A 12,606-nucleotide genomic window follows, 5' to 3' on the forward strand; every position below is an offset into this window, starting at 1 on the left:
TGCAAGACTAACCACATCCTAAGGCATCCATAAAAAGGATGCTCTTTAACTCAACCACATGCATGGGACTTACAATCTACGCGGTCGATCCCGCTTACGTGCACGAAACAGTGGGCAGACCTGGCACTGGCTAGTATGTATTGATGTATAAATATCTATATATTGGATACCCGAGCTAGATTGATATATAGTATACTTTGTTTAACGACACCACTACAGCAACTTGATTTATCAATCATCGGCTAATAGATGTCAAATATTTAGTATAGAGAAATTTTGTTTTCACCTGTGGCGATATTAATTGTGTTAGAGGGCCGTGTGCAGTTCCAATTGCACTTAGTCCAGGTGGGCAACTTGTTACGTAATACCTTCGCGCGACCGTGCATTCTAATATGCACTTAGTCCAGGTGTGGAGGCCATGTGGCGAGTAGTTACGTAATACCTCTGCGAATGCGGTTTCGACGACCGTGATTTTGGCGACCAAGGCGTCAGTAAGTCTGGCGATCAAAGAGAAAAATGCGTCTCTGGGAGTTGGGGACATATCCACATGATAAGATTCGGTGCCGCGATGTGCCCCCAGGCGATATTCTGAATTTATGATAAATAGCTAGGGTTTTAGAGATATCAGGGAGAAACGAAAGGAAGGCTCCAGGGGATCGTTGTCCGTCCGGACTGGTAATTATATATTATTTCTGCTCTGTTGTATAACCTTGATGTGATTGATGTGACTTTTAATATTTTAATACTGTATTATACCAATATTCTTTAGACGAAGTAAATCGTAGACTTATTGTTCTAACATTTATACGAGTATTTGGTAATATAAAGCTTAGCCAGTCATCCTAGAGGACCTAGGTAAACTGTAGGTTATTGTCTTTATTGTGATAGGTACCAGTATTAATTCTGTGTTACAAGGTTACTGAATGAGTAGTTAAGGGTTAATTAAAAATTAACCAGTTAGGAATAGAGTTGTAATTCCTTTATTAATTAAGTTCTCCTGGAAGCGTTTCTCAGTTATTGCACGTTACTGAACGAGTAGTTAAGGGTTAATTAAAAATTAACCAGTTAGGAATAGAGTTGTAATTCCTTCATTAATTAAGTTCTCCTGGAAGCGTTTCTCAATTATCACACGTGTGGGTGTTGTGTCACGGTGAAGTGATTAGCATATTGTGTAAACTAGACACCTAGAAATTAAGTAATTAAGTGATCAGTTCTGGGTTGTTATTATTTGTTGTTGTTAATTAACTACTGCGGCAGTACATTTGTCAGCGTAGGTTAATACAGATTCCAAAGTGTATTGTGTTTTTGTTGTGTTTTCTAGTGAACTAAACGTGCTATAATAATATATGCTTTATATAAGATCTTATCTCTGATCATACCTAGACGAGCCAAAGCGGGTATAACTGCCTGTTACAGAGAGATCTAATAGATATACAGTTAGGAGAGATATTTTGATAATCGTGTTTCATTCAGTTACGGGTATTATAGGATCCCCGTGACAGTCTTAGAGAAGAAACCCGCTACATTTTTCCATTTTTAGCAAGGGACCTTTTATATGCATGATCCCAAAGACATGGTAGCACATACAACGGCTTTTGATATACCAGTCGTGGTGCACTGACAGGAACGAGAAATAGACCAATGGGCCCACCGAAGGGGATCGATCCCGCAACGACCGCGCATCAGGCGAACGCTTTACCTCTAGGCTACGTCCCGCACGTGTTCAGAATGATATGACCGCACGAGGCGAAGACTGCTCCCGTAAATCAATGTCAGGTTTTTCACCTGTCTAACCCTGAAAATAATCAAGGGTTAGGATTAGGTGCGCTAGGGGCACAGTATTTCCTGGATCCGCCCTGGTTATAACAAGTAACTTACCACAAGATGAAAGACTCTTGCGTTTTTTGTCGATATTTTCCATCATCATTTGACGCTTTTCGCACCCACTTGCATCATACAGACATGTTATATACGTCTTGATTGCACTGAAATGATATTTTCATATTCAGCTGTCGTCAGAAATGATTAAAAAGCATGAAAACAAATAACAAGCAATATCAAGCAATATGTGTACATGTTCCATTGCACCAAATCAATTCCTATTGCCGATAATGTTAACGTTTAGCAATAAAATTGATATATTATATAAGCAGCGAAAAGTGTGGCACCTCACAATTAATATAGCGGCCAGAAAATAGTAGCTAACATACCATTTAAGAGTTTTATTAGCAACCCTAATTATTTTAATGAAAACTGCAGTTCCATTTTTGAGGGTACCCTGCACTGGTAGGCCATCGGTCTGCAGGCTGGTAGGTACTGGGTTCGGATCCCAGTCGAGGCATGGGATTTTTAATCCAGATACCGACTCCAAACCCTGAGTGAGTGCTCCGCAAGGCTCAATGGGTAGGTGTAAACCACTTGCACCGACCAGTGATCCATAACTGGTTCAACAAAGGCCATGGTTTGTGCTATCCTGCCTGTGGGAAGCGCAAATAAAAGATCCCTTGCTGCTAATCGGGAGAGTAGCCCATGAAGTGGCGACAGCGGGTTTCCTCTCAAAATCTGTGTGGTCCTTAACCATATGTCTGACGCCATATAACCGTAAATAAAATGTGTTGAGTGCGTCGTTAAATAAAACATTTCTTTCTTTCTTTGGTTTCAACCTCTTATACATAATGTATAGCAGATAAAAATGTATTTATTTATTGGCAATGGATAATAGTATTTGCACAAATAATCAATGTGACATATTACTACCAATCGGAAATACTATCGAAACTGTCGATAATTATTAATAGGTTAACTACTATTGATGCATTGCTTGCTAACAGTGCACCAGCTATAGCAATATATCAATATAACAGTTTGTATCTCCACACATACACGCATGCACCTATAAACAGAGAGGGCTAGATATATATATATATATATATATATATATATATATAAAACAAAAGAGAAAAGGTTTATACCTGAAAACAAAAAAATATATTTAAATGATTCAAAATGTACATTATTAATACAGTTGTAGGGAATTTAGAATTTTTTGAAGGTATGTTAGCATTATTTTATTTCAAAAAGGCCAAAAGTGTCTCCAGAATTGCATTCAAAACATGTTCTTAACAAATCTATGAAAAACGTAGCTTGTTCTATCGAGTTTTAACGTTCATTTGTGCCTCGGAATTGGTCACTGCCGAAGTCAGAGGCCGGATCCGGGATAGGCGTGCCTGAACCTCTGTGGATATGGGCACGTAAATAGAGTTCCCATCCCATCCTCAACGTTCATTTGTCCGACGGCCCGACTATTACACTGCAATGCATGACTTAATCCTGCATTAAGAAGTATATTGTTGAAGACTAGTTTCTAAAAGATCTTTTTGTTAACCAGGATGTATTTGGTTTTCCATTTAACTAGGGTGTTTGTATGTTTAAAAGAGAAACATGATCCCATCAAACCGGCTTTCCGCTCTGTTAATGCTGAATAGTCTTTCTATGGGCGTTCCTTGGGGGAAAAAGTCGCATGGTTTAATTCGAACTAGGAACATAACATAACTATTTTGTAGTCTAACCGGTTTTTCAGCTTTTCATTTTAGAAGGGTGTGGTCTGATGCGGTGCATGATGGACTTGTTACAAGGACAACCACAACTAAAACACAAACAAGCGTACGGTGACAAGGGGGTGGGGGGGGGGGCGTGTGTTTGTGTGTGTGGGGGGGGGGGGGGGGGGGGTAACTGGCCCAGAGTGCTGGATCAAATCCTCCATTTCTGGCAAAAACAATAGAGATATTCAGGCAAAATGAGCTTGCCTGAAACCTTTCCACCATGTTTTTTCCATCACTCTACCCGTACTATAAAATGAGTGGGACACCCGGACACCAACAGCCAATGTATTTTTCGTGCTGGAGTGTCGTTAAACATTCATTCATATAAAAATGCGAAGTTATTCGTTTGTGAACCCTATATAGCTGTATATTGCTAATTATATTAATGAATGTTGTTAATTGGGACAAAAATCAGTCTGCAAAAATGGGAGCCTGTAAGCCTATGACAAAGGTAATAGTAAAAAACTGAGCAGATGCATGTAAGCTTGTGGACTGTTACGTTTATGACAGTGTTTCAAATTCCATATATACTGCCTCACAGTTTATTCGACGTTCCCGTCTATCACTCTACTTATTATTTTCATTTTCAAAGAAAGAAAACCAGAAACACGGATACATATATACTAAAGAAATAATAGAAACACGGATATATATATATACTAGAGAAATACTAGAAGCACGGATAAATATATACTAGTGAAACACTAAAAACACGGATACATGTATACTAGTGAAACACTAAAAACACGGATACATATATACTAGATAAATACTAGAAACACGGATACATATATACTAGATAAATACTAGAAACACGGATACATATATACTAGTGAAATACTAGAAACACGGATACATATATACTAAAGAAATACCAGAAACACGGATAAATATATACTAGAGAAATACTAGAGACACGGATACATATATACTAGATAAATACTAGAAACACGGAATACATATATACTAGTGAAATACTAGAAACACGGATACATATATACTAGATAAATACTAGAAACACGGATACATATATACTAGTGAAATACTAGAAACACGGATACATATATACTAGATAAATACTAGAAACACGGATACATATATACTAAAGAAATACCAGAAACACGGATAAATATATACTAGAGAAATACTAGAGACACGGATACATATATACTAAAGAAACACCAGATAAATATATACTAGAGACACGGATACATATATACTAAAGAAATACTAGAAACATGGATACATATATACTAGAGAAATACTAGAAGCACGGATACATATATACTAGAAAAATACTAGAAACACGGATACATATATACTAGACAAATACTAGAAACACGGATACATATACACTAGACAAATACTAGAAACACGGATACATATATACTAGAGAAATACCAGAGACACGAATACAATATATACTTGTGAAATACTAAAACACAGATACATATATACTAGAGAAATACTAGAAACACGGATACATATGTACTAGAGAAATACTAGAGACACAGATACATATACACTTAGGAAATAGCAGAAACACGGATACATATGTACGTAAGAAATAGTACAAACACCGTGTTGCAGTGGTAATCATTTTAAGTAATATTTGTTTTCTTTTGTACATGGTTCTAACAACAACTACTACTTCTGCTATTACAACAACTACAGCTACTGCTATTATTATTGCTGCTGCTGCTAGTACTACTAATAGTACTACCACCGCCCCAACAGCAATAACAACACAAGGCAAATCCCAAAATAAATAAATAAACAAAACTAATTGTTGTGCTACCGAGCTGCATTCACTAAACGTTTGAAAATATTGAACCAGCCCTTTTACAGGCTGTTCAGCTAAATAAGATACCACAAAAGGCTAAATGCTTCTATTTGACTAAATTTGTAATATTTCACAAAGAAACACTTAACTCCCCCCCCATACCCCCCCCCCCCCCCCACCCGACATCACCCTCGGCCCTCCAATAAGGCTAATAAAGCTAGCATACTCAACGACAGTAGCTAGTAATCGCCGATATTAAGGTACTATAGTAGTAGTAAAGTTTGTTTTATTTAACGACGCCGCTAGAGCACATTGATATTTTATCTTATCATCGGCTATTGGACGTCAAACATATCGTCATTCTGACACTGTTTTTAGAGGAAAGCCGCTGTCGCCACATAGGCTACTCTTTTTACGACAGGCAGCAAGGGATCTTTTATTTGCGCTTCCCACAGGCAGGATAGCACAAACCATGGCCTTTGTTGAACCAGTTATGGATCACTGGTCGGTGCAAGTGGTTTACACCTACCCATTGAGCCTTGCGGAGCACTCACTCAGGGTTTGGAGTCGGTATCTCGATTAAAAATCCCATGCCTCGACTGGGATCCGAACCCAGTACCTACCAGCCTGTAGACCGATGGCCTGCCACGACGCCACCGAGGCCGGTCTATAGTAGTAGAGGAGAAAAGAAATGTTTTATTTAACGACGCACTCAACACATTGTATTTACGGTTATATGGCGTCAGACATATGGTTAAGGACCACACAGATATTGAGAGAGGAAACTCGCTGTCGCAACTTCATGGGCTACTCTTTTCGATTAGAAGCAAGGGATCTTCTATATACACCATCCCATAGATAGGGTATTACATACCACGGCCTTTGATATACCAGTCGTAGTGCACTGGCTGGAACGAGAAATAGCCCAATGGGCCCACCGACGGGGATCGATCCCAGACCGACCGCACATCGAGCTGGCGATTTGCCACTGGGATAATCTATGCAAAAAGAGGCGTCGACTACTTCACACTCTCAGAATGGCCAGACTAAGCACATAGCACAAGCTGTAGGGAAATGGCAATTCAAAAGTAGTAGCAATCAAAACATTGTAATTATATACTCACGTGCAATCCTTTGCCGTGTCGTTATAAGTGGTCCAACATGCAGTACAATTCTCAGCATTATTTTCGTGCATTAATACTAGAAAAAGAGATAGTAACCTGGTTTGTTATTGCTTAGCAACAACACTAGAACACATTAAATAGACAATCATGATATTGGGTAATTATTCAGAGGAAATCCGCTACCTTTTCCCATTAGCAGCAATTTAGGATCTTTAATACGCGCTTTCCCAATGACAGAACAAATCATACAGTACCACAGCCTTTGACATACAGTACCAGTCGGATACACTCACTTGGTCCACCGAAATGGTTCGACCCTACGACCCAAGCACCCCAGGCAAGCACTGTACCAGCTGACAACGAGAAAGAGAGAGAGAGAGAGAGAGAGAGAGAGAGAGAGAGAGAGAGAGAGAGAGAGAGAGAGAGAGAGAGAGAGAGAGAGAGAGAGAGAGAGAGAGAGAGAGAGAGAGAGAGAGAGAGAGAGAGAGAGAGAGACAGACAGACAGACAGACAGACAGTCAGAGAGTTTATACGAGCAGCGATATTAATTTTTAAAACTTCTTTCATAAATATTAAAAAAGATATGTAACTTACCAAAAACTAGCGCCAGCAGGAACCCAATGTACTTCATGGCCGACATGTTTCTTCTCTCGATGTTATGACACACGGAGTGAGGTCGAAACAACCCTTTAAATCTACCCTAACCCTGCTCCTCTTTTATACAGGAGTACCTGTCACAAGGTTAATAAACGTGTATCTTTGTTCACTGGATGCTAAAGGCAGTGATGCGGTGAGTTGCTATTGAAAGGTGTCCTATATTACATTACATTACTCACCCAAATAGCATCACGTTTACCTTTAGAAAGATGCACTCACATACCGGATCATTTTACTTACAAGAAGAGATACGCGGTATAACCGGTATACCGCAATATAGGAAGAAGAAGAAGGAAATGTTTTATTTACCGATGCACTCAACATTTACGGTTATATAGCGTCGGACATGTGGTTAAGGACCACATAGATATGGAGAGAGGAAACTCGTGGGCTACTCTTTTCGATTAGCAGCAAGGGATCTGTTATATGCACCATCCCATAGACATGAAAGCACATACCACGGCCTTTGGTGTACCAGTCGTGGTGCACTGGCGAATCAAGCGAACACTGTACCACTGGGCTATGTCCCGCCCCTGACACATATTGTATTTTGAAACAAAAATTTCTAGTTTATGAAAAGAGACAACTTTATCCAAAACTGCTTGAAATTGTCCAAACGGGTGTTATCTCACCACCCTCTACTCATGTTGGAATCAAAATATGAGGGGTGGCTGAAATGTTCTGAGCCTAAGTACTAAGTGTGTAAACAGTTTGTATGTATTAAGTACAATACGTTCTATGGTTATAGGCTGCATTTGAACCAAATATACAACCTGGCAGCATACTTCTGCGGGCGTCAAAGTGACTAGGTATTCTCTGTTGATGAAAACGGGACGGGATCTAGCTCAGTCTGTAGATCGTTCGCCTGAGGTGCTTGCGTCGTAGGATCGAACCACCTTAGTGGACCCATTCTTTGATTGAGGGACAGTCCTGAATTTGTTGCCATTGTAAGATGTTCCGACTAATAAAATATTGTAAAGACTACAATTACATACTAAATATTGTTTCTTCTTTAGAATATAGGTGTCTGTATATTCAGAGTTTCTTGTTGTTCTATTATTATTTGTATGTAGCCTAAGCTGGACTTGGTCTTCCAACAGTTTTGTACGTACAAATGTATATGTATATGTATATGTATATGTATATGTATATGTATATGTATATGTATATATACACGTATATGCATATATATATATATATATATATATATATATATATATATATATATATATATATATATATATATATTGGGGAAAGGAAATGAAGTTTCAGCTGGTACAATACTGGTACTGGGACGGTCAGGAACACATTTAAATATAAAGACCCTGATATTTTACGCAGGAAAGTGTTTTTAATTCAACTTTGTTGTCCTTGAAACGTCTTTGGTACTCCGCAACATCTTAACAATGGCAACAAACTCAGGACTGTCCCTTAAAAAACAATATATATATATTAACGTTAATACGTAACGTTGGAGATTGACCAACAGGGAATGACTATATTAAGGCCTCTCTCTACATTTTACAAAATATATTTTAAATGTAGCCTCAAGGGCAGCTTACGTGTCGGAAGATGCTAGAAATCTGAGGGGCCACCTATACAATAATTGGCCTTTCAACTGGAGGGTGTTGTGGGGGTGGGGTGGGGTTCATTATAGTCAGATTCGGGGGAGGGGTGTCAGAAAGCAAGGAATGGTTTTTTTTTTAATGACGCACTCAACACATTTTAATTAAGGTTATAATATGGCGTCGGACATTTGGTTAAACGCCACACAGTTAATGAGAGGAAACCCGCTGCCTCCTCACAATGGGATACTCTTTTTGATTAGCAGCAAGGTATCTTTTTATATGCAGAATTCCATAGACGGAATAGCACATACCAAATACTTTGTTACACCAGTTATGGAGCACTGGGTGGAATGAGAAATAGTCGAAATGGCCCACTGATGGTGATCGATTCTTGACCACCAAGCATCAGACGAGCGCTTTACTGCGTTTATTTTATTTTATTTTATTTTATTTTTAAACTGGAATAGCGCATAATGCAGCTATTCTGTAGTATCGTCTATAGGGGGGGGGGGGGGGGGGGGGGGGGGGACCGAAATATAGCGCGATCGGTAGAGCGATCGTCTGAAGCGCTTGGGTCGTAGTATCGAACCCCAGCGGAGGATCCATTATCTGACTGCATTTCCCTCATCCCATTCAGTGCCCACACCTAGCGTATCAAAGGCCGTGGTATGTGCTGGCCTGTGTGTAAAAGTACATATAAAAGATCTCTTGCTGCTAATATAAAAATATAGCGGGTTTCTTCTAAGGTTATAATATCAGAATTACCAAATCATTGACATCCAGTAGCTATAGAAGTATCGTTAAACAAATAAACTTTAACTTCCAGTGTTTAAAAATATTTTGTAGCCTTCTCAAAAACCGTAACATACAAGGGAAAGAACTCTTAACTGACATTAATATCGTAAATCTGGTAGTAGTTATCTGGGGCTTGTAACTCGAAGCTGTCGTAAATATTTTCGTGTTACGTGTTCATCACGACAGCACTTCGATAGTCGTAGGCAACGTTTAATAGTATAACCCGAAACACACGCAGCTTTAGCGTAAAGCATACGTAAACCCAGAGGAAAACTACTGTAACTCGAAAAACGTATACACGTACGACAAGGGGATTCCCTTGTTGCCAACAATGAGATCCACAGATAATGCTTGTACCACGCGCTGACAACATACGGGCGGGTGTAGTTCAGTGGCAGAGTGCTTGCTGGAGGTGCGATCGGTTGACGCAGACCCAGAATCAGCTCCCATCGGTGTACTTTAATTGTTTCCTTCCCAGTTAGTGCCCCGCGACTGACATATCAAAGACTGTGGTATATACTGTCCTATATATGGGGAAGTGCATATAAAAATCGCGTACTTTTGAAAGTTGTAGCCTGTGTGACAGCAGCCGCCCAGCGGGTTCCCCTCGCCCCCCACCCCACCCCCCTCCCACCTCCATCGCGCTCTGAAGTGTACAAATGATCATGTTAGACATCAAATAGATGCATTTTATCAAAGGTGCTGATGTATCCTTAAATAAATTACAAATGACGTAATGAACGTAAGACGATGATAACAGATGAAGAAGCATACAGCAACTGCGATCAGTGCAATTTTTTTTTAAGGTCATCTTCTAACATAGCACACCATACAGTCTGTAGTCGTAAGGCCCTACTAAACTTAGGTAGTCGGAATTTCGAAAAGCACTATTAAAAAGTTAGGTGCGTAACTTAAACCACATGTACGTTTACTCCTGACCTAGTATAATCGTAAATTCCAGATGGAGAAATTTCACTGCGGTATAGATTAGATAAGGCAAGCATTACTGAATTGTGCGGTATGTTACGAGACGATCTTAAGCCCCGGTCACACTGTCAAGGATCAGGACGCCGGGTTAGCCACGGATACGATCCGGCATCATTCGTGACAATCCGTAGTGGTCCATACTTAACTGTACCGATCCTTAGTGATCCGTAGCGCTCCCCGTTGTCAACTAACCCTTATCCTTAATAATCCTTGGTTTATCCGTCGAAAACCATAGTTAAACCGTGGTGCATCCGTATTGGACCGATAGACCACTATCCGGAGTCATCCATGAGGATTTCATCCGTTGTGGATCCAGCCAGACGATCCTTGACAGTGTCACCGGGGCTTAAGAAGACCTACAGCACACCGTTTGCAATCTCTACCGGTGTCTCTACAAGTAATGACAGCTCTACATTACTATGCTGGGCCTCAGTGGTGTTGTGGTTAAGCCATCGGACATAAGGCTGTTAGGCTGACTCCATGGCTCCTACACTTAAGAAGTCCAAATGGCTATAGTTTAAAATGTGCTTGAGGTGTAATTAAACAAACGTAACATTCCTTTCCTGGGACGTACCTCATCAGTAAAGCGCCGTCGGTGTGCCCATTGGGCTATTTCTCGTTCCAGCCAGTGCACCACGACTGGTATATCAAATGTCGTCGTATGTGTTATAATATATGTGGAATGGTGCATATAAAATATCCCTTGCTACTAATGAAAATATGCAGCGGGTTTCCTCTCTAAGACTATGTGCCAAAATTACCAAATGTTTGACATCTAACAGCCGCTGATTAACAAATCAATGTGCTCTAGTGGTGTTGTTAAACCAACTAAATTATCCACTATTTATAGTCCATCCCATTCTCCTACAATTTTTGTAGTTTTGTAAATTTTTTGGTATGACATAAGAAGAAAAGTAAATGTTTTGAAAAAACAAATTGTGTGCAGTTTAGAAAACAGTCGGATCAGAAATAAATCCACCATCTATAGTCCATCCTATCCTCGTACATTTTTTTGTGTAAATAAATTCAGTTTGGTATGACATAAGAAGAAAAGTAAACGTTGAAAAAAAAAAAATTGGGTGCAATTTAGAAAACAGTCGGCTCAGAAATAAATAGCTTGTAGTAAATTGCATAATATGAACAAAAGGCACTCTATGTGGCAAGGACTATAGGCTATGTGCTTAGACAGTATTTATATATAGTACAGGTTTGCAATCGATACCGTCCGATCAACATTCTTCAAACTACCATCATAATAAAACTCACAGGCATTGTTTACTGAAATAACTACATTGCAACTGACAGTCCATTACGTATTTATAGGATATAAAATAAGCTTCCATTTTCAAATTGAATATATTTTTGTCATGAGTCCCGAGAGAAATGATATATAGCTATTTTCATTATATATTTCATTATTATTATTACATTTTTTATTTTTGTGCAGAAACAGTGAAATTATCAGCCCATTATTTATTTATAAAATGCAAAATGAACTTCCATTTGATATGGAAGTTGTTTTTGTCATGCAGAGTAAAGCCGCTGTTATATGTATACGGCGCATGGAGTATGGTATGCGTCCCCACATCAAATCCGTCTAATAATATTCAAATACAGTCGTGCGAAATGCGTTGTTTTTTTGTTTGTTTATTTGTTTTATTTTTTGTTTGTTTGGGTTTTGTTTACATGCAGTGTATGATGCATTTTTTAAAAATCGATAATGTAGGGAATACTGCCGCACATCCTAATTGCATTTTTTTTTTTTTTAAATACGCAGAAAACGCAGCTACATGGTACACATACGAGATCCGCTGCATTCATGTGACCCGTCGGTTGGCCCATTGGGCTATTTCTCGTTCCAGCCAGTGCACCACGACTGGTATATCAAAGGCCGTATTTTGTACTATCCTGTCTGTGTGATGGTGCATATAAAAGATCCCTTGCTACTAATGAAAAAAAATGTAGCGGGTTTCCTCTCTATGACTGTCAGAAATGACCATATGTTTGACATCCAATAGCCGATGATTACTAAATCAATGTGCTCTAGTGGTGTGGTTAAACAAACAAACTTTCATTCATGTGAAAGTTTT

At 39.2% G+C, this 12,606-nt stretch overlaps 1 protein-coding gene across 1 annotated transcript in view; it reads right to left on the reverse strand.

Moving 5' to 3' along the window:
• Window positions 1-7,256, reverse strand: part of LOC121381018 — a 19,148-nt gene extending 11,892 nt beyond the window's left edge. The window contains exons 1-3 of the mRNA XM_041510095.1: window positions 7,104-7,256; window positions 6,510-6,585; window positions 1,879-1,985 (exon numbers count right to left, since the gene is read on the reverse strand). Coding sequence (XP_041366029.1) covers window positions 1,879-1,985; window positions 6,510-6,585; window positions 7,104-7,149 — 229 coding nt within the window. The 5' untranslated portion in view covers window positions 7,150-7,256. The remainder of the gene's footprint in view (window positions 1-1,878; window positions 1,986-6,509; window positions 6,586-7,103) is intronic.
• Window positions 7,257-12,606: the final 5,350 nt, after the last annotated feature.

Source organism: Gigantopelta aegis, chromosome 9 (assembly GCF_016097555.1).
Source record: "Gigantopelta aegis isolate Gae_Host chromosome 9, Gae_host_genome, whole genome shotgun sequence".
NCBI lineage: Eukaryota > Metazoa > Mollusca > Gastropoda > Neomphalida > Peltospiridae > Gigantopelta > Gigantopelta aegis.